The 25,964-nt window shown below is 40.9% G+C and overlaps 1 protein-coding gene across 5 annotated transcripts in view; it reads left to right on the top strand.

Annotated features, from left to right (window-relative positions):
• Positions 1–25,964, top strand: part of wdr7 (WD repeat domain 7) — a 686,509-nt gene that overhangs the window by 133,810 nt on the left and 526,735 nt on the right. For all 5 annotated transcript variants that reach the window (XM_043675775.2, XM_043675690.2, XM_043675605.2 and 2 more), the window contains one exon: positions 12,252–12,466. In XM_043675775.2, the coding sequence (XP_043531710.1) occupies positions 12,252–12,466 (215 nt within the window). The remainder of the gene's footprint in view (positions 1–12,251; positions 12,467–25,964) is intronic.

Here is a 25,964-nt window from a genome sequence, read left to right as displayed (position 1 = left end):
GATTGGAGGGGGTGCACAGGAGATTCATTAGGTTGATTCTGGAATTGAGGGGGTTGGCTTATGAGGAGAGGCTGAGTAGATTGGGATTATAATCATTGGAATTCAGAAAAATGAGGTATTTTACAGAAACATATAAAATTATGAAGGGAATCGATAAAATGGAAATAGATAGGATGTTTCCACTGGTAGGTGAGACTAGGACAAGAGGGCATGGCCTCAAGATTAGAGGAAGCAGGTTTTGAACTGAACTGAGAAGGAACTTTTTCACTCAGAATGTTGTTAATCTATGGAATTTCTTGCCCAGGGAAGTAGTTGACGCTACTTTAGTAATCGCTTTTAAAGCAAAGGTCGATAATTTTTTGAAAAGTAAAGGAATTAGGGATATGGTGAAAACATGGGTAAGTCGAGCTGAATCCACGAAAAGATTAGCCACTGTCTTATTGAGTGGTGGAACAGGCTTGAAGGGCCAGATGGCCTACTGCTGCTCTTAGTTCTTATGTTTTATGTTCTATTATATCCTTGAGCAAGGAAACTGCCATCCTTAACTGGTCTGGCCTACGTGACTCCAGACCAACAACAATTTGGTTGATTCATAATTGTCTCTGGGGAATTAGGGATGGCAATAAATGCTAGTCTTGCCAGCAATGCCCTCTTCGCATGAATGATTTTTTAAGAAGTTCAACCATTTCACCCCCTCCCTCTGTTTGAACATCATGTTCTCTCCCAGACTTGCTGGCATCAGTTCTAGGTACTGACCTTGTTAACAGCCAAGCATCTGTCTGGTTAAACATTTTGCTTTCCCAGATGTTGAAATGTCTATAGAGCCCTTGGATCAAAAATTAACCTATTATTAACTTTGAGGCCTTGCCTCTCAAATAAACAAGTTTGTTGTTTACAAGCTCATTCCCACAGTCCAAAGGTCATATTGAGATCACAGTTCTCAGCTCCAAGTCAAAAATTGATAGAAGAATGAAATACAGTTAACGGAAAATCAGTGAGGGTTCTAGCAGTTAATAGATTCATAATAACAGAAGGGGAGAGGTTATTCAGTAGAGTACATAACTCCATAATACTGTGTTTGGCTCAAGTTCGTTACACTTGGGTAGCCTTCACTGAAGTTGTTCCCAGCCTATTGATACTCTGCAATTACAAAGCTAGAAAAAAGTAATATTTTTCTTAACTGCTTCTATTGTGTTTTGGAGGTTTCAGGGCATACTACACCAAGTAATTTGTCCTGAAAACCTGACGCTGTGACAAATTGTGTTATAAGCTAAAATTCTTTCTTCATGTTGGAATGTCAGTTTAGAGTATCTCAAGCTGTGGTTGTCTGAATTTTTCATGTCTCTGAGGCTGTTTGCTCCAGATTACTAAGTGAAATGCTGTAACTCCTTATGTACAATTCCTTCATTTACATATGTGTATAAGTTTCAAATACAGCTCTCTAATTTAGTTCTCAAATATCTCTGTATTCATGTGTTCATTTAAATGTGGAATCTTCTTTCTTAATGATGTTGAAGTTACTTTTTAAAACAATTCATTTAGGAGATGGACATTGCAGACTGGGCAAATATTTATTGCATATCCTTAACTGTCCTTGATAGTGTGGTGGTGAGTTGTCTTTTGAACTGCTGCAGTCCATTGTGTCATAAGTTGCATGATCACAATTTACATGAATCACACAATGCTACTAATTCTGCCACAGTAGCTGAGATAATTCAAAGCATTCTAAATATACCAACACGCAGCATTCTAAAAGTAAAAATCAATTCACCCTATCTCTCAATATTATCAATCCTTAAAAAATTAGAAGATCCAGATCCCACATCTTAGCCATAATCAAATGCATCTTCTTAGGCATTACTGAATCTGTTTTCCATGCTTAATTGAAATCGAAATACATATTACTTTTTGATATGTATTATGCACAGGCATTACTTGCAGTGGCAGCGATAATAAATAGGAGCAGGATCTTGTAGATTATGCAGTCCTTGACTCTGGTTTCCCATACAATTTGTTTATCAATGTTCATTGGCCTTGCATCCATGAGATCAGTTGTTTTCACATCCCTTGATTCCTCAAGTCACCACATAACCCTCAGCATTAAAAATATATTCAGTGACTTATTCATAATCCATCTGCAGTAGGTAGTTCCAGTTTCACAATCCTTGAAGTGAAAATTATTCTCCTCATCTCAGTCCTAAATGATTGGCCCCTTGTCTTGGGACCATGTCCTTCCCATATTCCAGAATCCTGGGGGGTGTATTACAGTTGACCATTCTGTATATTGTTATGACTTAACACTTTCTGCTACATTTGCACTGTGTAGGATTGAGTACACAGGAATACATAAGTGGAGTGAGTCAGACAGATATTTCAATGATCAGTATCCACAAGTAGATTGGGCAAATCTACATGTACAAACATACCTGGAAAATTCACACAGTGTATTCAGGACAATTTCTTTGAACAGTACATTCTAGCAGCAACCAAGGAGCAGATAATTTTTTTAACCTGTTGATATGCACTGAGGGGATTAATCAATAGAATGAAGGAACTTGAGGCAGTAGTGATCAGTGTGACAGAATTTCACATTTGAAAGTTTGAAAGTGAAGTGTGGATGAAGAAAACCATAGAATTGTGAATGCTGGAAATCAGAAACCAAAACAGAAATAGCTGGAAAAACTCAGCAGGTCTTGCAGCATGGCAATCTGTCAGACTGGTTATGAAGAAGGATCATTTGACCCGAAATGTGAACTCTGCTTTCCCTTCACAGATCTTGCCAAATGTACTGAGTTTTTCCAGTTACGTTTTTTTGTTTGTGAATCCAAGACTTGTTTTAAACCTGAATGAAGTTAACTATAAGGGTATAAAAGCAGAGTTGCCTAAGTAATCTGGAAAAATGGATTAAAAGGTAGGATGGTACAGATGAAGTGGCAGATCTTTGGGATATTAAATAACTTGGACAGATTGAATTATTGCGTCAACACGGAAACAGACTCTTTGGTCCAACTCATCCATGCCACCGGACATCCCAGTCTGATCTAGTCTCAATTGCCAGCATTTGGCCCATATCCCTCTCAACCCTTCTTGTACATGTCTCCATTTCAGATGCCTTTTAAATGTTGTAATTGTGCTTGATTCTACCACTTCTTCTGGCAGCTCATTTTCATACACACACCACCAACTGTTAGAGAAAGTTATCCTTCAGTCCTTTTTAAGTCTTTCCCCATATGCCCTCTAGTTTTGGAAACCCCCACCTTAGGAAAAAGACCATGGCTATCCACTCTATCCATCCCCCTTATGATTTTATAAACCACTATATAGTGGAAACTCATTATCCGAACGAGATGGGCGGGCACTATTTCGTTCAAATAATCGATTATTTGGAAAATCAATTAAATGCCTTTCCTCTGGGGCTCAAAGTCTGCTCTCTGTCCAGGAGACTAGCAGCAGCAGCACAGTGCGCGAAGCCCCGGCCCCAACACCACACCCCGCCCGCCCCTGTCCATCAACGCCCCCCTGACCCCTGACCATCACCGCCCCCGCCCATCAACCACCGCCCCCCCCACCCCCGTCCAGCACCATCCCGCAAACCGGTCCAATCCCGCCCCTCCAACCCCACCCCGGGCCCCCAACCCGATCCAACTACGTCCCCCTGTGTAGAACTCCAGGGAAAGTGTGTGGGAGAGAGGGAGGGCGGGAGGTCATTCATTTGGAGACAGTGCCTGTTTAACTACTGTAACAAAAGACGCAATCGATGTTGGAAACACGTCTTTGATGTAATGTTTCTATCGGGACCTCGAGATCTCCTTCGATAATCCGATTTTCGGATAATTGGTATTTGGATAATCAAGGTTCCCCTGTAAACCTCTATCAGCCTCCGATGCTATTCATCCTCTCCCTACAACTCAAATCTTCCAGTCCTGGCAACATCCTTGAAAATCTTCTCTGCACCCTCTCAAGTTTAACAGCATCTTTCATGTATAAGGGCAGCCAAAAAATGGCTAAAAGTAGCCTAAGCAACGTCCTGTACAGCTGTAGAATGACATCTCAACTCCAATACTCAATGTTGTGACCAGTGAAGGCAGTTGTGCCAAATGCCGCCTTCACCCCTTGTCTACCTGCAACTCCACTTTCAAGGAAATGTGCACCTGCACACCTAACTCTCTTTGTTTGACAACACTCCCCAGGGCTGTACCATTAACTGTATAAGACCTTCCCTGGTTTGCCTTCCCAAAATGCAACACCTCATACTTATCTAAATTAAACTCCATCTGCGACTCCTTGCATCATTGACCCTTTTGTACTCTGAGATAATCATCTTCATTCTTGGTTACACCACCCACTTGGATGTCATCTGCAAACTTACGAGCCATACCTCCTTTATTCACATCCAACTCCTTTACATAAATGGCAAAAGCAGTGGGCCCCAGACCACTGACAAATTTCAAGAACTGATAAAAATGATCCAAAAAATGGAGAAATCAGAGCCTGAGAGAAAGCAAGCTAAACATATGAAAAGAGTCAAGTTTACTACAGTATTTTAAAATCTAAGAGTAATTTTTGTGATAAGAATGAATTGTGGAGAGGGGAATTAATTGCGAGAGACAAAAAAAAGTGTTACAAGAGTTGAGCAGGTATTTTGTGCCTGTCTTCATTAAGTAAGAGGAACAAAGAAGGGAGGAACTTAAAATAATTACCATGTTTAGGGGAAAGGTACTAGAAAACTATTAGACCTAAAATCTGATGAGGGAGACATGATTTCTCACGCACACTGGTCTATAGTTCCAGAGAGCCTGGTGTTGGTGGAAGGCAAGTTGTTGGAGGGAATCCTGAGGGACAGGATGTACGTGTTTTTGGAAGGGAAAGGACTGATTAGGGATAGTCAACATGGCTTTGTACTTGGGAAATCATGTCTCACAAATTTGATTGAGCTTTTTGAAGAAGTAACAAAGAGAATTGATGAGGGCAGAGCAGTAGATGTGATCTATATGGACTTCAGTAAGGCATTTGACTAGATTCCCCATGGGAGACTGGTTAGCAAGGTTAGATCTCATGGAATACAGGGAGAATGAGCCATTTGGAAACAAAACTGGCTCAAAGGTAGAAGACAGAGGGTGGTGGTAGAGGGTTGTTTTTCAGACTGGAGGCCTGTGACCAGTGGAGTGTCAGAAGGATCAGTGCTGGGTCCACTACTTTTTTGTCATTTACATAAATGATTTGGATGTGAGCATAATTATAGTTAGTAAGTTTGCAGATGACACCAAAATTGGAGGTGTAGTGGACAGCGAAGAAGGTTCAGAATGTGTTGCTGGAAAAGCGCAGCAGGTCAGGCAGCATCAAAGGAGAAGGAGAATCGATGTTTAGGGCATAAGCCCTTCTTCAGGAATGAGGAGGGTGTGCCAAGCAGGCTAAGATAAAAGGTAGGGAGGAGGGACTTGGGGGAGAGACATTGGGAATGCGATAGGTGGAAGGAGGTTAAGGTGAGGGTGATAGGCCGGAGAAGGTTACCTCAGATTACAACAGGATCTTGACCAGATGGGCCATTGGGCAGAGAAGTGGCAGATGGAATTTAATTCAGATAAATGCGAGGTGCTGCATTTTGGGAAAGCAAATCTTAGCAGGACTTATACACTTAATGGTAAGGTCCTAGGGAATGTTGCTGAACAAAGAGATCTTGGAGTGTAGGTTGTTAACTCCTTGAAAGTGGAGTCGCAGGTAGATAGGATAGTGTAGAAGGCATTTGGTATGCTTTTTTTTATTGGTCAGAGTATTGAGTACAGGAGTTGGGAGGTCATGTTGCAGCTTTACAGGACATTGGTTAGGCCACTGTTGGAATATTGTGTGCAGTTCTGGTCTCCTTCCTACTGGAAAGGTGTTGTGAAACTTGAAAGGGTTCAGAAAAGATTTACAAGGATGTTGCCAGGCTTGGAGGATTTGAGCTATAGGGAGAGACTGAACAGGCAGGAGCTGTTTTCCCTGGAGTGTCGGAGGTTGAAGAGTGACCTTATAGAGGTTTATAAAATTGAGGGTCATGGATAGGCAAAGTCTTTTCCCTGGGGTGGGGGAGTCCAGAACTAGAGGGCATAGGTTTAGGGTGAGAGGGGAAAGATATAAAAGAGACCTACAGAGCAACTTTTTCACCCAGAGGGTCGTATGTGCATGGAATGAGCTGCCAGAGGAAATGGTGGAGGTAGGTACAATTGCAACATTTAAGAGGTATTTGGATGGGTATATGAATAGGAAGCGTTTGGAGGGATGTGGGCAGGTGGGACTAGATTGGGTTGGGATATCTGGTCTGCATGGATGAGTTGGACCGAAGAGTCTGTTTTCATGCTGTACATCTCTATGACTCTATAATTTCCTGGTCTCCATGCAATTGTCTTAAAAAGTGACTTCAGAGACAACATGTATTGGTTGTCATCTTCCAAAATTCCTTCTACTCTGGAGGTGTCCCAGTGGATTGGAATATAGAACATGTTTAGCTTGTTAGTAGATTTATTAGAATGAAGGGAAACTGAACAAAAACTTAGCATCTGTCATAGGGAAATTGCTGAAATCCTGTTTTATGGAAGTTATTGCAGGATATTTAGAATTTCATAATAGGATCACACAGTTTTTGTTTGGTTTTATGAAAAGGGATATCATGTTTAAACAACTTATTTGAATTCTGTAAGAATGCGACAAGCAAGGTGGTTTAAGAAGAACCTGTAAATGTGGCATATGTGAAAAGCATTTATAAGATTACCTCATTTAAGCCTACTGCAAAAAAAAGCTCGTGGTGTAGGAATATGTTTCACAAGGATAGAAGAATGGTAAACAGTAAACAGTAGGGAGAAAGGGGTCGTTTTTGAGTTAACAAAATCAAATGGATTGCTCCAGGGATCTGTGCTGGGGCCTCAGCTTTTTACGATCTACATGAATGATTTGGATGAAGTGGCCAAATGTATAGTCACTAAGTTTCACAATGACAGCACAGTAGGTAGGAAAGTGAATTGGCAAGATGAGATAGAGTCTACAAAGGTAAGTGAGTGAGCAAAACTCTCAAATATTACCACCAATCTATCCTGGTCCATCCATGTTGATGCTACAGTTAACAAAGCACACCAATACCTCTACTTCCTCAGAAGGTTAAGTTAGCTTGTCCACAATGACGCTTACCAATTATTATAGATGCACCATAGACAGCATCCTAATTGAATGCATCACAGCTTGCTATGGCAACTGCTTTGCCCAAGACCTCAAGAAATTAGAGAATTGTGAATGCAGCCCAATCCATCATGAAAATCAGTCTTCCTTCTGTTGGCTCTGTCTACGCTTCCCACTGCCTCAGGAAGCAGCCAATGTACTCAAAGTCTCCTCTCATCCTGGTTGGATTCTCTTCCATCTTCTTCCATTGAGCAGAAGATACAAAAGTTTGAAAACACATACCAACAGATTCAAGAGCAGCTTCTTCACCACTGTTGGCAGACCTATGAACAGACTGCTCATATATTAGAGTTGATCTTTCTCCGTGCCTTCTCTATAGCTGTAACACTATATTCAACATTGTTCTGTTACCCTGATATACTTATGTAAGGTATGATTTGTCTGGTTAGCATACAAAGCAATACTTTTCACTGTATCCCAGTATATTCTGACAATGATAAATGAAATCAAACCATCTAGCAGCTAGTGTCTAATGTGGTAAAATGCGAACGCATCCACTTCAATAGCAAAAGCAAACTACTTGTTAAATAATGAGAGCTTAAAGAATTCACTTTCACAGAGATATTTGGGTGTCCTGGTACAAAGAAACCACAAAGAGGCCATTCATCCCGTTGTCTGTGCTGACTAAATAAATTAGTTGCCCATTCTAATCCTACTTTCCAGCACCTGGTGTGTCACTGTGCAGATCCAATTTAATTATAAATGAGATGAAGATTTCCACCTCAACCCAGCAAACTGAACAGTGAATTCCAACGCTCAATTCCCTCTGAGTGAAAAAGCCTTTCCTCATCACCCTCTCAATCTTATACCAATTACTTTAATCCAAGTTCTCTGGTAATTGGCCTCCCCACTGCCAGAAACGCAATTTCGTATCCACTCTATCCAAGCCTCTCTTTTTATACATAAGGCACCTATTGACAACCTGTATTCGAAGGAAAGCAAAGCTCGATAATCCGGTCCTAATGCATAGTTGCAAGTTTCAAGATCTAGCAACATTCTTGTAAATATTTTTTCTCTGTCGAGCAATTCTGTCTTTCCTGTAATATGGTGACCAGAATTGTGTGCACAACTCCACTTCGGCCTGACTAGTTCCAGCATTAAATCTCAGCTCTTGTAGTCGAACCCTCACCCTATAAATGAAAGCATATGCCTCCTGCACCTCTTTATGGACCTGTCCTGCTACCTCAGGAACTTGTGAACTTGGACTTAGAGGACTCTGCATTCTTCTAGCCCTCTCATTACTTTTCTTTTTATTGTGTATTCCCTAGTTTTGTTTGCCCTCCAAGTACACAACCTGACACTGCTCCAGATTGAATTTCATTTGCCACCTTCTGTTCATTCAACCGAAACCATTAAAATCATCCTGCTGTCGACATAATCTTCTTCACTTTCAACTACCCAGTCAACTTTTGTGTTATTAGCAGATTTCCCAATTATCCCATGTGCAAGTATAATTCATCAGTATATTACCATAAGCAGCAAAGGACACAATGAGCCCTTTAAGAACACAACTGAAAGCTACATTGCATGTCGTTGATCATTACCTTTTGTTTCCTATCATTGAGACACATTCTGCTGTATCCACTGGACTTTAATTCATGTGGAATTTTGTCAAATGGTAAAATTGGTAAAGTCCTTGTAGACAACATCCACTGCGTGACCTTGTTAATTTCCTTTGTTATTTCATCGAAAACTTGAATTAGGTTCATGAGACATGACCTTCCCTTGACAAAACCATGCTGACTATTCTTGATTAATCTTTCCAAGTAACAGTTAGTCCTATCTCTCAATATTGATTCATGTAATTTGCCCACCACTTTGAGATCAGGCTGACTGGCCTCTAATTATTTAGCTTATCCCTCACACTCTTTTGCTCTGTGCTCATTTCTGTAAAGGCTAATTAATTATGATCAGTATCTGTCTGTTTAAAAATCATTGGTTCATATATTCTGAGAACAAAGTAATTGGTCAACATTGTCTCTCAGCTGTTCAGAGCTCCAGGGATGTCAATGCACAAGGTAAATTTATACTGATGCTTTACTTTGTGGTCATCCTTCCATACATTTTAAAATAGCTGGCTATGTTTTCTTTCCAGCATTTTGTTTTCAAATATCCTGAGTTAATGGAAATATCTGATTTCTTAAGTCTGGTCCACATTCTGTCAGGCTGTAAAACAAAATGCATGGGACTGTTAGGTGAATTAACATAATGAGGAGAAAAGAAACATAAGGAGAATAAGATGATTGGATATATCATTTGAATCTTACCCTGAATAAATTATAATGGTGTTATGTCAGAGCATTGTTTATAAATTGTTGAACTTTAATTTCTAACAGTATGATGATCTAAGATAAGTTCGTAATGAAATGTCTAAAGTTGACCAGTCAGTGTTTTGCAAACGAGTCTCAATCTGTTGTGGTCATGAAGATGAAAAATAAGTTTTCCAAAAATTTCAAATCATTTTTCAGGCTGCAAATAAAAGCAGCTTATGCTGGAGAACCTCTGTAGAGAGAGAAACAAAGTTAATGTTTTGAATCATAAAAACATAGGAACTAGGAACAGGGGTAGGTCATTTAGCCCCTCAAACCTGTCCTGCCATTCAACAAAACCATAGTTGATCTGTCCCAGAACTTCAATTTCTCTTTTCTGTCAGCTCAGCAGAGCTCATTTCAAAATATTTTTATTATTTAGTTTTATGTTTCAAAAATCTGTTTACCTGCCTTTTAAATCGTGTCAGCCTCTGCAGAGACCATTCCTTCCGCAACACTCTTGTTAGGTTCACCCCCCCCCCCCCCCACACCTCCCTCCCCAACCAACCCACCCTCCACTTCTGGCACTTTCCCTTGTCACTGCAAGAGGTGTAAAACCTACCCCCACACCTTCCCTCTAACCTCCATCCAAGGCCTGAAAGGATCCTTCCACATCCATCAGAGATTTGCCTGCACATCCAAACACCTCATCTACTGGGTCCGTTGCTCTCGATGTAGTCTCCTCTACGTTGGGCAGACAGGGCACCAACTTGTGGAACGTTTCAGACAACATCTCCACATGCACCCAATAACCCCACCACCCTCCCACTTCGCCAAGGACATGCACGTCCTGGGCTGCCTCCACAGCCAAATCCAAGCCACCCAACAATTGGAGGAAGAACATCTCATTTTCTGCCTTGGGACCCTCCAAACACACGATATCAATGTCGCTTTCACCAGTTTCCTGATTTCCCCTCCCCCCACCTTATCCCAGATCCAACCTTCCAACTCGGCACTGCCCCCTTGAACTGTCCTACTGTCCATCTTCCTTGCTCAACCCTCCATTCCGAGCTATCAACATCACCCCCCGCCTTCATTCACGTATCACCTTCAAAGCTACCTTCCCCCCAGCCCCACCCCTATTTATCTCTCAGCCCAGTTGCCCCCCACCCCCACATTCCTGATAAAGAGCCTATGCCTGAAACATTGACTCTCCTGCTCCTGAGATGCTGCCTGACCTGCTGTGCTTTTCCAGCACCCCACTTTTTGACTTTGATCTCCAGCATCTGCGGTCCTTGCTTTCTCCTTTTTAAATGCTTCATCAGTGATCTAATCTTTAGTCTTTTACAAACTATAAACGGCAAAAAAAAGCAGGAAGCACTCTTCCCCCAATGCACTGAATTTTCACTGTGCTGTAAGTTCCCAGAAAAACACACACATTCTGCATTGCCCTCTCCCAACTGCTCATGCGAAACTTAGCATTGTCCCACTTGTTCCCTTCAGAATGGAATATTCTGAAGAAATGTTATATCGGATTTGAAACGCTAACTCTGTTTCTTTCTCCATAGACATTACTGCACTTGCTGAATTTCTCTTTTTTTGTTTTATTTCGGATTTCCAGCATTCTCATTTTGCTTTTATGTCAGACTTTCCATGTTTAAATTGTAAGTGTATCTTTAGCAATCATTTATTGTAAAGAAAACTTTTTATTTATTCATTAATATACTGAACCACAATTTGTTGCATACTCCTAATTGTTCTTAAGGTGGATTTTTGTCTTGAACCAGTGCTGTCCAAATCCACGTTTTGTTCACCCTATGATCCAAATATTTATTAAATAACCATTTTGCAGGCATGACTATTCTAGCTATTCATTCAATGTCAGTTTGGTAGCCACTAGTCGTGCCAATTTTTTTAAAAGCCCATCGTCCTCTTAGATGAACGACCACAAGAGCCTAGAAGCTGTTTCAGTTCTGAAGTTTTTTCGAAAGCTCAGAGTATTGTTTTTCAATCTATTGCCAATTAACTCTCTTTATTCCAAGTTTCAAATGTTTTTTTTTCTGTCATGAAGTGTGGGTAACTTTGGCTTGGTTAGCATATTTATTGCCCATCCCGAATTGCCCAGAAGGCACTTAAAGGTCAGCTACATTGTTATGGGTCTGGATTCAACATGTAGACCAGACCAGACCAGATAATAACAACTGATTTCTTTCCCTAAAGTACACAATCAAGAAGTAAGTGAAAAATCTGCTAAATCGTACTAATTTTCCAAAGGCCTATTTCATAACAAAGCACGGGAATGGGAGGAAGGTTTTAGTGATAATGGCAGTAGTGGCATGACCTTTCTATATTAACAGCTACACCTATAAAGTCAAAATGCTGGAGCAAATGTGGTCTAGTCATTTGAAAAAACATACAAGAGATCAATATGGAGCTTTGCGTTTAGAGTATCTAACAAAGTGTTTTCAGCAGTTGGACATTTTTTAATGTTCAAGTTTATTTGTATACTTGAGCAGAAAGCAGCATCACCAACTCTGTCAGAGCCTGCATTTTATTTCATAGAGTGCCCTGGATTACAGCAATTTATCAAATTGAGGCAATGTTAATACTAAAGCATGAATAGCATGCACTTTTAATCTAAAGAAAGAAAAGAATTTGAAGCAGATGATCACATTTCTTGCACCTTTCACAGATAATGTACGATCTATATTGATCACTATTCTGGATTCACTTTTAAAATAAGTAATAATTGTAACTACAAATACTATTATGGATTTTTCTCTCTTTCTACAGGTGCGTTGGACCGATGTGTAATGGGAATTACTGCGGTGGAAATATTGAATGCTTGTGATGAAGCTGTTCCAGCTGCTGTAGATACCCTCAGTCATCCTGCTGTAAATCTAAAACAGGCCATGACTCGGCGGAGCCTCACTGCTTTGAAACATATGGCACATCACAAACTACAGACACTTGCTACCAATCTTTTGGCCTCTGAAGCTGCTGATAAGGTATAACATTTCCTCAGCAACTTTATTGTGCGTTGAGGTGTTACAAAATTTCTAATTCTAATTTAAGTTGATTTTGTGTTAATTTTCATGAACTTATCTGAAATTGATGGAGAAATTTTTTTTAAGATGAACATGAAACCTATGTTGCAAACCATCATCAAGGCTGAAGAAAATCAGATAAATTAATAGGTTTTGGTACTTAGTTAGTACTCAGCTTGGATATTTGGTCTAAAGATTTAGGAATGAAAACCTTAAGGTAGTCAAAAGTTTCACACTTTTGAGATTCTGGCAACTGATTAGTCTCAGTAGAATGCGAATGTAGTGAGCAGGCAATGTGTGCATGATGGTGTATTTGGAGCGTGGAAGAACTGAGGAGCATTGACCATGTGTAAATATTTGTGTGTGCATTGTTAAGGTTCTTTCCAATATTACTGTCTTTGCATCATTGTAACTGTTTAAATGAGTGCTGAAGCTCGACTCATTTGTATCTTTTTTTTTTGCCTTGTACAGAGTAGGGAATATGAATTCTAATTGCAAAAGAAGCAAACAGTGTTATTTATTCTTTAATGCTGAACAGGAGTTCTAAATGTACGTGCTCAAAACAAATCAACAAAATTGCAATACAGATTTAACTACAGCATTTAGGTGGTCTATCTGAAGTTGTATATTCACCACGGGCATTATATGTAGGTGCAATTGCTAGTCCCACTTTTATTTTCTGTTGTGAATTTTTAATAGCATGGTTTTATAGCGCAATTAGAGATAATAGCATCAGAAATGGCAACCATTACTTGAGCTTCTAAAAGTGAGGATATAGGGTCTGTAAAGGCCTATTGAGGTCTAGAGCAACTGTGATTAGGTTTTCACCAATGTCAAGTATAAAGAAGAAGCATTAATCATTTAGGGACAAAATTATGTCATCATGGAGTTTGTAGAACTCCTATGCTGAGATTTCTGTTAAAACTCAAAAGCATAAAATCTCTTAGATTTAGGCAGAAAAGTGATACTCCAGTGAAAACTATTTCTTCCTTCTATAAGAGGCAGAATGTTGCAAATGATGGTGTTTAAAATACCTAATGAAGGAAACGAAAAGAAACTTAGATTATGAGTAAATAAATTTAAAGAAGTCATGTTAAAAAATAACTGTGTTCGTAATTGAACCAAAAGGTCAGCTTCAGTGCTTTATGACTATGACTTCATGAAGAGACATTATCTAAAGAAGGTCTCCTGCAGATATTTGCCAGAAAGAAACCAATTATACCGTGCGACTGCACAAGGAACTTTAAAGTAGAAACGGGATGGCCCTTCACTGAAGCTTGAGTCTTTGTGAGATTATTGAGGGATAAACCCTTTATGACTGATATTTGTAATAAGATTATTTCAAATTATTAAGTTGTGTAAAATAGTTTATTTTTCTTTTTGTGCCTGATAAACTTTAATGTTCTTTTGTTAAGGTTGTTGGCAACCTCTTGTGGAAATTTCTGTGACTGACAACCAAATTGCTAACATAAAACTTATGGTCTGTAAAACCAAGTTTCACTCAGGGACACCACTTGCCTCATATAACCATCAGCAGTTTTTATTTGAATATCCTATTCAGTAGAGTTGAAAGTATAAATCTTCTCATTCTGCAGCAGTTCTAGCTGGACAGTTGAATATTTTTGCAGGTGTGGCAGCATCCATGAAGAGAATTCAAAGTTAATGTTTTGGGCCTAGTGACCCTTCCTCTGAACTGATGGTAGCTAGGAAAATGTCAGTTTATGTACAGAAGGTAGGATGGGGATGACTGGGTAAGGCGTAAATGATCAGTGCGGATAGAGCCCAAAGAGAGGGAAGAGTTGGACAGACAAAGGAATGGATAATGATCTAGCTAGGAGAGTGAATAGCTGTTAGTGGCTAACAAGAAGCAGTGTTTAATGGCACACTATGTGATAACAAGGCCTGGTGTGTGGGGTTGGGGGCGAAGACATGGGAGAGTTCAGGCCCTAAAATGATTGAACTTGATCTTGAGTCTGGAGGGATTCAGGGCCCCCAAGCGGAAAATGAGATGTTTTTCTTCTGGCTTGCGCTGAGCTTTGCTGGAACATTGTAGCAAACCTGAGAGATGTTGTCCCGGGAACAGGGTGGTATGTTAAAGTGGCAGGCAACTGGAAGCTCAAGTCCCCAACTCCACACATTAGGCTTTGTTATCACATCGTCTGGTATTACACACCACTATTGTTAGCCACTAACAGTCTCCATTAACAGCTATTTACTCTCCTAGCCAGATCATTATCCAATCCTTTTAAACTAATTCAGCGGAGGGATGGGAACCTGAATTGTAGCTCCAGCGTATAGGAGGTCGAGAGTAGTGAGGTCATAAATAAGGTTTCAATGTTGAAAGAGTGTACTGGCAGGCAGGATGGTGGTTTGAAGTGTGACTACTTCAATGCCAGGAGCATCCGGAATAAGATGGGTGAACTTGCAAAATGGGTTGCTACTTGGGACTTCGATGTTGTGGCCATTTTGGAAACATGGATAGAGCAGGGACAGGAATGGTTGTTGCAGGTTCAGATGTTTCAGTAAGAGCAGGGAAAATGATAAAAGAGGGGTAGGTGTGGCATTGTTAGTCAAGGATAGTATTACAGTGGCAGAAAGGACTTTTGATGAGGACTCGTCTGCTGAGATTAGAAACAGGAAAGAAGACGTCGCCCTGTTGGGAGTTTTACATAGGCCTCTGAAAAGGTCCAGAGATGTAGAGGAAAGGATTGCAAAGATAATCCTCAATAGGAGTGAAAGTAAGAGGGTAGTTGTTACGGGGTCTTTAACTTTCTAAATATTGACTGGAAATGTGACAGTTCGAGTACTTTAGATGTGTCAGTTTTTGTGCAATGTGTGTAGGAGGGTTTCCTGACACAGTATGTAGATAGACCAACAAGAGGCGAGGCCAATTGGATTTAGTACTGGGTAATGAACCAGGTAAGGTGTTAGATTTGGAGGTAGGTGAGCACTTTGGTGATAGTGATCACAATTCGATTATGTTTACTTTAGCGATGGAACTGCATAGGTATATACCGCAGGGCAAGAGCTATAGATGGGGGAAAGTTATAGATGACGTTATTAGGCAAGATTTAGGTTGCATCGGATGGGGAGGAAACTGCAAGGGATGGGCACAATTGAATTGCTTGTTCAAGGAGCAACTACTGTGTGAGATTGATAAGTATATACCTGTCAAGCAGGGAGGTTGAGCGAGGAAACCGTGGTTTACTAAAGAAGTTTAATCTCCTGCCAAAAGGAAGAAGCAGGCTTATGTAAAGATGAGACATGAAGGCTCAGGGCGCTTGAGAGTTACAAGTTAGCCAGGAAAGACTGAAAGTGAGAGCTAAGAAGAGCCAGGAGGGGACATGCGAAGTCTTAGACAGATAGGATCAAGGAAAATCCTAAGGCTTTCTACAGGTATGTCAGGAATAAAAGAATTACTAGAGTAAGATTAGGGCCAGTCAAGGACAGTAGTGGGAAGTTATGCATGGAGTCCAAGGAGACAGGAGAGGTGCTAAATGAATATTTTTTTGTCAATATTCACACAGGAAAAAGACAATGTTGTCAAGGAGAATATTGAGATACAGGCTATTATACCGGACAGATTAGGTTCATAAGGAGGAGGTGTGAGCAATTCTGCAGAGTGTGAAAATAGCTAAGTCCCCTGGACCAGATGGGATTTATCCTAGGATTCTCTGGGAAGTTAGGGAGGAGTTTGCAGAGACTTTGGCTTTGATCTTTGTCATCATTGTCCAAAGGAATAGTGCCAGAAGACTGGAGAGTAGCAAATGTCCCCATTTTCAAGAAGGGGAATAGAGACAACCCTGGTAATTATGGACCAGTGAGTCTTTCTTTGATTCTGTGTGAAGTTTTGGAAAGGATTATAAGAGAGTGGATTTGTAATCCTCGAGAAAGGAATAAGTTGATTAGGGATAGTCAACACAATTTTGTGAAGTGTAGATCTTGCCTTTCAAACTTTATTGAATTTTTTGAGAAGGTGACCAAACAGGTGGATGAGGGTAAATCGGGTGATGTGATGTGTATGGATTTTAATAAAGCATTTCATAAGGTTCCCCACAATAGGCTATTACAGAAACTATGGAGGCATGAGATTGAGGGTGATTTAGCGGTTTGGATCAGAAATTGGCTCGATGTAAGAAGAAGACAGAAGGTGGTGCTGATGGGAAATGTTCATCCTGGAGTTCAGTTACTATCGCAAGGATCTGTTTTGGGGCCATTGCTGCTTGTCATTTTTACAAATGACCTGGATGAGGGCGTCGAAGGATGGGTTAGTAAATTTGCGGATGACAGTAAGGTTGGTGGAGTTGCGAACAGTGCAGAAGGATGTTGCAGGTTACAGAGGGACATAAGCTGCAGAGCTAGGTTGAGAGGTGGCAAATGGATTTTAATGTGGAAAAGTGTGAGATGATTCACTTTGGGAGGAGTACTGGGTTAATGGTAAGATTCTTGGGAGTATGGATGAGCAGAGGGATCTGAGTGTTCATGTGCATAGATCCCTGAAAGTTGCCCTAGGTTGATAGGATTATTAAGAAGGTGTACAGTGTGTTAGCTTTTATTGGTAGAGGGATTGAGTTTCAGAGCTATGAGGTTATGTTGCAGTTGTACAAAACTCTGGTGTGGCCGCATTGTATTGTGTACAGTTTTGGTCGCCGCATTATAGGAAGGATGTGGAAGCTTTGGAAAGGGTGCAGAGGAGATTTCCTAGCATGTTGCTTGGTATGGAGGGAAGATCTTATGAAGAAAGGCTGAGGGACTTGGGGTTTTCATTGGAGAGAAGAAAGTTGAAAGGTGACTTAACAGAGACATACAAGATGATCAGAGGATTAGATAAGGTGGACAGTGAGAGCCTTTTTCCTCAGATGGTGATGGCTAGTACGAGGGGATAAATCTTTAAATTGAGGGGTGATAGATATAAGACAGATGTCAGAGGTAGGTAGTTTACTCAGAGTAGTAAGGGCGTGGACCGCCCTGTCTGCAACAGGAATGGACTCGCCACCTTTACAGGCATTTAAATGATCATTGGATAAACATACGGATTATAATCGAATAGTGTAGATTAGATGGGCTTCAGATTAGTTTCACAGGTCGGCGCAACAAGGGCTGAAGGGCCTATATGGCACTGTAATGTTCTATGTTTGTCTGCCCTTCTCTCCCCTCTCTTTGGGCTCTCTAGCCCCCATCTATCATTTACTCTTTGCTCTTTCCCCCACTCTACCTTCTGCTTATAAAGCAACATTTTCCTAGCTACCATCAGTTCTGAGGAAGGATCACCAGACTCGAAACATTAACTCTGATGTTTCTGCACAGATGCTGACAGGTGAGCGGCACGGTGGCACAGTGGTTAGCACTGCTGCCTCACAGTGCTAGAGACCCGGGTTCAATTCCCGCCTCAGGCGACTGACTGTGTGGAGTTTGCACATTCTCCCCGTGTCTGCGTGGGTTTCCTCCGGGTGCTCCGGTTTCCTCCCACAGTCCAAAGATGTGCAGGTCAGGTGAATTGGCCATGCTAAATTGCCCGTAGTGTTAGGTAAGGGGTAAATGTAGGGGTATGGGTGGGTTGCGCTTCGGCGGGGCGGTGTGGACTTGTTGGGCCGAAGGGCCTGTTTCCACACTTAAGTAATCTAATCTAATCTAATCCAATCTAATCTGCTGATCTTTTTCAGCAACTTCTGTTTTTGCTTATTGTTTACAGCATTCACAGTTCTTTTGTTTTTTTTTATTGAATATTTTTGTTTGAGTTCAGCCTTTTAATTATTCTTACATGAGGAAGGTCAGTGTTAATCCCTGTCCCTAAATATTTTTGAACGGAGTGTCTTGTTAGGGTTGCTTCAGAGGTCACTTATGAGTCAGCCACATTATTGTCGGTCTTGAATCTTGTGCAGACCAGACTGGGTGAGGATGCCCGGTTTTCTGCCCTAAAAGATATAGACTGTGATTTTTACAAGCACTGATCATTGTTTGAATGTTGCCATTACTGAGACTAGCTTTGTGTACCAGAGTCATTAATTGAAATTAAATTCTAACATCTCTCAAAACATTGATCTAAGGTTTAGATTACTAATCTAGTGACATTACGAATATGTTAGTCTTCTCCACATTAGCTCTGTATCGCTAAATTGGTTGCGATACAAATTGTTGTTCTATTATACATCAGAAATTACTGACTCAGTGTCTGTGTGTCTCATGCCTAAATTTCTCACCTTTCAAATGAGTATTTGCATATATTTTAATATACTCTGTCTGTGGATCTGCCTGCACTTTTATTGCAGTTTAGATTAGATTCCCTCCAGTGTGGAAACAGGCCCTTCGGCCCAACAAGTCCACACCGACCTTCTGGAGAGTAACCCACCCTAATGCACATTACACTACAGGCAGTGCACATCTTTGGACTGTGGGAGGAAACCGGAGCACCCGGAGGAAACCCACGTAGTCACGGGGAGAATGTGCAAACTCCACACGACAGTAGCCTGAGGCTGGAATCAAACCTGGGTTCCTGGTGCTGAGAGGCAGCAGTGCTAACCACTGAGCCACCGTGGATTATAGGCAACAACATGAGCCAACATCTCCTAAATCTCATTTTTCCCAGCCCTGCATTTTGACCAAGGACACACAACACTCTAGCCAACTACAGAGGCACCTTGGCTGAGATTGCCTTTGGCAGACTAATGATTAACTGTGTGAACTCTTTTTCGTCTGTGAGACTCAAGGCAGCTCATATGATGATTTGAGAGAGTTCAATCAGTCCTGTTAATATAGATGTTTTTGGCATGGTATCATGCTGTCTTGATAATTACATGAAAGAAGGTAGGCATCCTGAACATTGTAAAGACTAGCCTTTCTTTTATTTTTAGCATTGCTTAAAAAATATGCTTTTTTGAAGTACTTAATTATGCAGTCATTGGGACAATTTGCAAGACCAAAGTAAAGGGAAACCATACTGTATGAGAAGACGGTGCTTTTATTTTGCACACTTAGGCTTAGCGAATCTTGTCCAAATGTGGAATTTCATCTAATATTGGGCACATTGTTGTGAATTTCACAAGCACGGCTGCTTGAATACCGCAAGTAGTTTGCTTGTTTTAAGGAGCCAAAGGGATATGGTGTTTGATGCAATTCAACAGCCTTTGAAACGTGGCCTACCTATCTAGGATCGTACCGGCACTGAAATTCATATATTATTCATTTATGTGATAGGAAGGGCATCATTTTGCCTTGACAACATCCTGCTAGTGACAAATACCATTCATTTTGCAACAGCATAGCAGCAACATGAAACAGCTAAGTTTGTGCGTTACTGAAACTTGAGATCCTATACCGTTGTAGGGTAATCTCAGGTAAGATTTTTCAAGGCTAAAAATGATGACTTTAGTGAGTTTCATAACCGTAGTCCCTTTTTTCTCTACTTCGCACAGCACGAGCTGCTTTAACTTGCCTTTCTGAATAGACAATCCTACCAGCATCCAAATATCACAGTAGAAGCTTTTTTTCCATCCATCAGCATTTCTCTATTTACCTCGAGGTTTTGAAGTTTGAGAATACATATCCAGAAAGACCAGAGGGCTTGTTTTGTTCTGTTGATTTTCTTGCCCCGTCACCATTCTTTTTGACCTTGAAAGACTAACTTTTGTCATTCAAACTGGCCTGACATCTCCCCAATTATATTGTTTTTGCCCATGTCACACCCTTTTATTTTTCACGCAGAACCTATTGCACTTCCAGTTTTACCCAGTTCAGATGAAAGGCCATTGATCTGAAATGTGAACTGTTTCTTTCTCTTCCTATGCTCCCATAATCTGCTAAGAACTTCCAGTGTTTTCATTTTCTCAGATTTTCACTATCCTTAGCTTATTTTTGCTTAGTGCTGAAACATGACAGAAAAGGGAACCAATGCACTAAGGTGAGGATAAGCAGTCTCCATCTATGATCCTTAACCAGTTTACAGCTCAACCATGTATGAAGACTAGGGCTGTCATATCCACTTTTGACAATATTAGAGGTTATTTAGAAAACTAAATTGTCATGCATATCTGAAACTTTACATTGCAGGCTATTGTTGGGAGAAAATTAACATTTGTACTGAATGATGACAATGGCATGGTCTGATTTCACTTTTATTAAATTTGAACTTTGAAATTGATTTGTTTAAAAATAGCTGCCTTATTTCTAGAATTGCTGTTGTACCATGTTAAGTTACCAGAGAAAATAGCAATTTGATATAGACAGTGCAAAGTTAGCAAATTTAATAGGATGCACTGCAGTATCTCTTTGGATCTGGCTTTAATTTTTGTAAGACACAGTGACCAGCCAATTAAAAATTCTGACCATGAATATGCAATAATGTTGATTAACTTGTAAGGAAAACTGTTTAAGATAAATTAAAATATCTCCACATAGGTCTAGAATTTATAGTAACAGCTTAATGAGTAGCATCTTCAACCCTTCGCTGTGTTAGTTAGACTTGCTCATTTAATCTGCAAGTTGCTTGACCTGCAAGATGAAATGGCGTGGAATCCTCTTAGAGGTATTGGTGAACAGAGTAAGAAACTGTGTGTCTCCTTTACTCATTGGATTAACAATAATGAAATGCACAGCACAAAAAGAAGTGCAAGTTAAAATGTGATAACTCAATATCAAATTCGGTTCAGGAAGAGAATTCAAGAGAGAGGACTAAGATTAGATTAAACATGGAAGCATAAAGTAAAATTATCTTCATTAAAAATCTTCACTAAAAGTTACACCTGATGACAGGAGAAATTCGTGAGAAATGACAGGCCAATTGTTCAAATATAACATTTTATCTGTATAAGTCAACATCATGATACTCGGGAATATATTAGCATACAAAACAACAAATAGGGTCAAAAGAGGGAAAAATGAGAAAAAGAAAAAATTACTAAGTCTTTAATGTGAATATTATTCAGACCAAAATAAATAAATGAACAACACAAATAGAGATCAGTGAATATGATTTTAAAGCCATTGTAGAAACATGGTTACAATAAGAACAAAGTGGAGAACTAAATAGGATAGAGCTGAAAATGGCTTCCTGAAGAAGAGCTTATGCCCGAAACGTCGATTCTCCTGTTCCCTGGATGCTGCCTGACCTGCTGCGCTTTTCCAGCAACAAATTTTCAGCCCTGATCTCCAGCATCTGCAGACCTCACTTCCTCCCCAACTAAATAGGATATGCAACTTTATTAGATGACAGTCAGGAAGAGAAGGGTTGTCATAGAATCATCCAATACAGAAAAGGGCGTTTGGCTCATTGAGTCTGTGCTCCTACAACTATGACAAATCTATACTTCCCAGTTATGACATTTCAAGTGCTTATCCAAGCACTTGTTAAAGTTTGTGAGGTTATCCATCTCATAATAATCACCCAGGTATTGGCATTCTGGACCACCACCAAACACTGGTGAAAACATTTTCATCAACTCCCCATTAAAATTCCTGCCTTTCACCTTAAAAGTTTACTGCCTTGATATTGACCCTTCCACTAAGGGGAACAGCTGCTTTTTATTCACGCTGTCCATGCCCTTCATAATTCTATATAGGTACTCCCCTTGACCATCATCTCTGCTCAAAGCAAAACACCTGAACGTCTCCATATTCTCCTCATATCTGAAGTTCTCCATCTGAGGCAACATCCTAATGAATCTCCTGTGCACACCCTCAATTATATCTTTTCTTTTGTGTGGTGACCAGTATTGCACCCTGTATTCCAGCTCTGGCCGAATCAAAGTTCTGTACAGGTCCAATATGGGGTCTCCCTCCGAATACGATCTATGGTGGACTGATAAAGGCAAGTGTCCTATATGCTGCCTTAACTACTCTATTAACCTATCCTGCCACTTTCGGGGATTTGGGATACCCAAAATGTGGTGTTTCTTCTGAACTTTGCAGTGTCCTGCTGTTTGTTGAGTACTTCCTTGTCTTGTTACTTCTTCCAAAGGGCATCTCCTCAAATTTAAATTCCATCTGCAATTGCCAATTCATTTAAATCCTCCAGTATTTGAAGACTTTCTTCCTCACTGTCAACCGTCCAGCCAATCTTGTTTCATCTGCAAGCTTGGTCATCATTCCTCTCATGTTTTTGTCCACATCACTTAATGTGTGTGTGTGTGACATATAAAATAAGAGACTTAACACTGATTCCTGTCATTGGAGACTGGCCTCCGGTTACACAACAGCCATCTACCATCATTCTCTGTCTCCTACTGTTGGGTCAGTTTTGGATCCAAGTTGTCAAGTTATATTGGATTCCATGTACTTACACCTTCTTTTTCTGTCTTCCATGTGGGACCTTGTCAAAGGCTCAAAGGCTTTATTGAAATCCATATAAACTACATCAACTGCAGTGCCCTCATCTAGTCACCACCTCAAAGTACCTGATTTGTGAGGCATGACTTCCCTCTGACAAAATAAAGTTGGGTGGTAGGGTAGCTTTTGTAGAATAAGTACAAAATTATTTTGCTTTGGATGACGTTGAATCCATATGGGAGGAGATTAAGAACGAACAAGAGGACGAAGACACTGGTGAGCTTAGACTAAAGGCTTTTTAACAGCAGCTTTTCTGTTGGATGGGCGGTAAATCAAGAGGTAACGGGAGCATGTAAAAAAAAGGGCAGTATGCTAATCACATGTAACTTTAATCTGTCATATAGATTGGTAAAATCAAATTGACAAAGATAGCCATGAAGAAGAATTAAGTGAGCATACTTGGAACAGTTTTCTGGAACAGTTTGTTGTGCGACCAACCAGAGATGAGGCTATTTTAAGGCAAGTGCAACAAAACATTTGAGTAAGAAATCACCTAGGTAATTGTGATGATAACATGGTAGAAGTTTGCATTCAGTTGAGAGACAGAGCTTGGGTTAGAAACAGTAGCAGGTCTGGTAGCATCTGTGGAGGATAAGTTGAGGTAACATTTTGGGTCCAGTGACAGTTCAGAGCAGTTTGTATAATCTCTTATTTTAACCCCTGATGTCCAGGTATTATTCTTATAAACCCAAATTGTACTCTATCCAAGGCCAATATATCATTTGTAAGGTGGTGCCCAAATCTGCGCTTAGTACTTGCACAAGTACAAGTGAGGTCTAATCAAGATTTGTATAATTGCAGTAAAATCTCTACATTCTTGTACTCCCATTCTCCAGATATAAAGACCAGCAATTTGTCAGCTTTTGTGATTACTTTCTTCACCTGTTTGTGACATTTTCAAGATCTGCGCACCTGAACCCCCAAGATTCTTTGGACATTCACTCTATTAACTTCATACCATCTCGGAAGTACCCTGATCTATCCTCCTTCAGCCCGAAAGGGATAACCTCACAAGCTCACATTGAACTCCATCTGCCATAGATTTGCCAATTAACTTTAGTCTATTTATATTCCTTAATGTTGTTATCTACAATGCTACCTAACTTTTTGTCATCAGTAAATTTGGATATATATCTTTCTATGCTGTTATTCAATGTGTGACACAGTGGCTCAGTGGTTAGCATTGCTGTCTCTCAGTGCCAGGGACCTGGGTTCAATTCCAGTGACTGGCTGTGTGGAGTTTGCATATTCTTCCTATGTCGGTGTGGGTTTCCACTGGGTGCCACACACAGTCCAAACATGTGCAGGTTAAGTGGATTGGCCATGGTACATTGCCCATAGTGTGCAGTGGGAAATGCAGGGCTAGAGAGATAGGATAGGGGAGTGAGATACTCTTCGGAGGTTCAGTGTAGGCTTAATAGGCCAAACAGCCTGCTTCCATACTGTAGGTATTCTTTTTTAAAAAATGAATAAACAATGTGAATAATTGAGGCCCTAACATAAATTCTTGTGCGATACCCATGGTCACAACCTGACAATTTGATTACCTACCCATTATCACTATGTTGGCATCTGCCTCTCAAACAATTTCTCAGATATGTCAGTAATTTACCTTCAATTCCATGGGATTTACCTTGGTTAACAGCTCCTGATGTGGGACTTGATCAAATGCCTTCCAGAAGTACATATAAACAATATGTACACACATTCAAAGTTTGTGCGAAGATTTGTAGCTCGGGTGCTCGTTGCTGTGGTTCTGTTCGCCGAGCTGGAAGTTTTTGTTGCAAACGTTTTGTCCCCTGGCTAGGCGACATCATCAGTGCTTGGGAGCCTCCTGCGAAGCGCTTCTTTGATGTTTCCTCCGGTGTTTATAGTGGTCTGTCCCTGCCGCTTCCGGTTGTCAGTTTCAGCTGTCCGCTGTAGTGGTTGGTATATTGGGTCCAGGTCGATGTGTTTGTTGATGGAGTTTGTGGATGAATGCCATGCCTCTAGGAAATCCCTGGCTGTTCTCTGTCTGGCTTGCCCTATGATAGTAGTGTTGTCCCAGTCGAATTCATGTTGCTTGTTGTCTGCGTGTGTGGCTACTAAGGATAGCCGGTCGTGTCGTTTCGTGGCTCGTTGATGTTCATGTATGCGGATTGTTAGCTGTCTTCCTGTTTGTCCTATATAGTGTTTTGTTACAGCTGGAACTGACAACTGGAAGCGGCAGATTCAAACCACTACAAATGCTGGAGGAAAGATCACAGAAGCACTTCACAGGAGGCTCCCAAGCACTGAGGATGTCACCTAGACAGGGGACGAAACGTCTGCAACACAAATTCCCAGCTCGGCGAACACAACCACAACAACAAGCACCTGAGCTACAAATCTTCTCACAAACTTTGAACCTATACACTTCTATCTGCCATGATGAGAGCCTCCAAGCCCTCCATTTCTACCTGTCCTGATGTCCCCTTCCACTGATACTTGCATTCATTTGGCTGAACCTCATCCTCAATTTCTCCATGGAATCCTCCCATGGAGAAAGGAGTAACCACGGGTTACATTCTGTTTGTTGGTTACTTGGAATAATGCACCTTCCGCGGTCATACCAGCACCATTCCCCACCGTTTCCTCTGCTACATTGATGACTGTATCGGCGCCACCTCATGCTCTCTTGAGGAGGTTGAACAGTTCATCAACTTCACCAACACATTCCACCCTGAATTTTTAAGTTCACCTGGACCATCTCAGAAACCTCCCTCCCCTTTCTGGACCTCTCCATCTCCATCAACAGTGACCATCTCAACACTGACATCTCCTGCAAACCACTGACTCCCACAGCTATCTGGACTACACCTCCTCCAACCCTGCCTCCTGTAAAAATGCTATCCCTTATTCCCAATTTCTCCGCCTCCGCTGCAGCAAGGTAGCATAGTGGTTAGCACTGTTGCCTCACAGCGCCAGAGACCCAGGTTCAGTTCCCGCCTCAGGCGACTGACTGTGTGGAGTTTGCACATTCTCCCCGTGTCTGCATGGGTTTCCTCCGGGTGCTCCAGTTTCCTCCCACAGTCCAAAGATGTGCAGGTCAGATGAATTGAGGAGAAAGTGAGGGCTGCAGATGCTGGAGATCAGAGCTGAAAATGTGTTGCTGGAAAAG

Source organism: Chiloscyllium plagiosum, unplaced genomic scaffold (genome assembly GCF_037043375.1).
Source record: "Chiloscyllium plagiosum isolate Xiang-an unplaced genomic scaffold, Cpla_swu_hap1 HiC_scaffold_1, whole genome shotgun sequence".
Classification (NCBI taxonomy): domain Eukaryota; kingdom Metazoa; phylum Chordata; class Chondrichthyes; order Orectolobiformes; family Hemiscylliidae; genus Chiloscyllium; species Chiloscyllium plagiosum.
The sequence above is the reverse complement of the archived record's forward strand: the minus strand, read 5'-3'. Positions and strand labels throughout refer to the sequence as shown.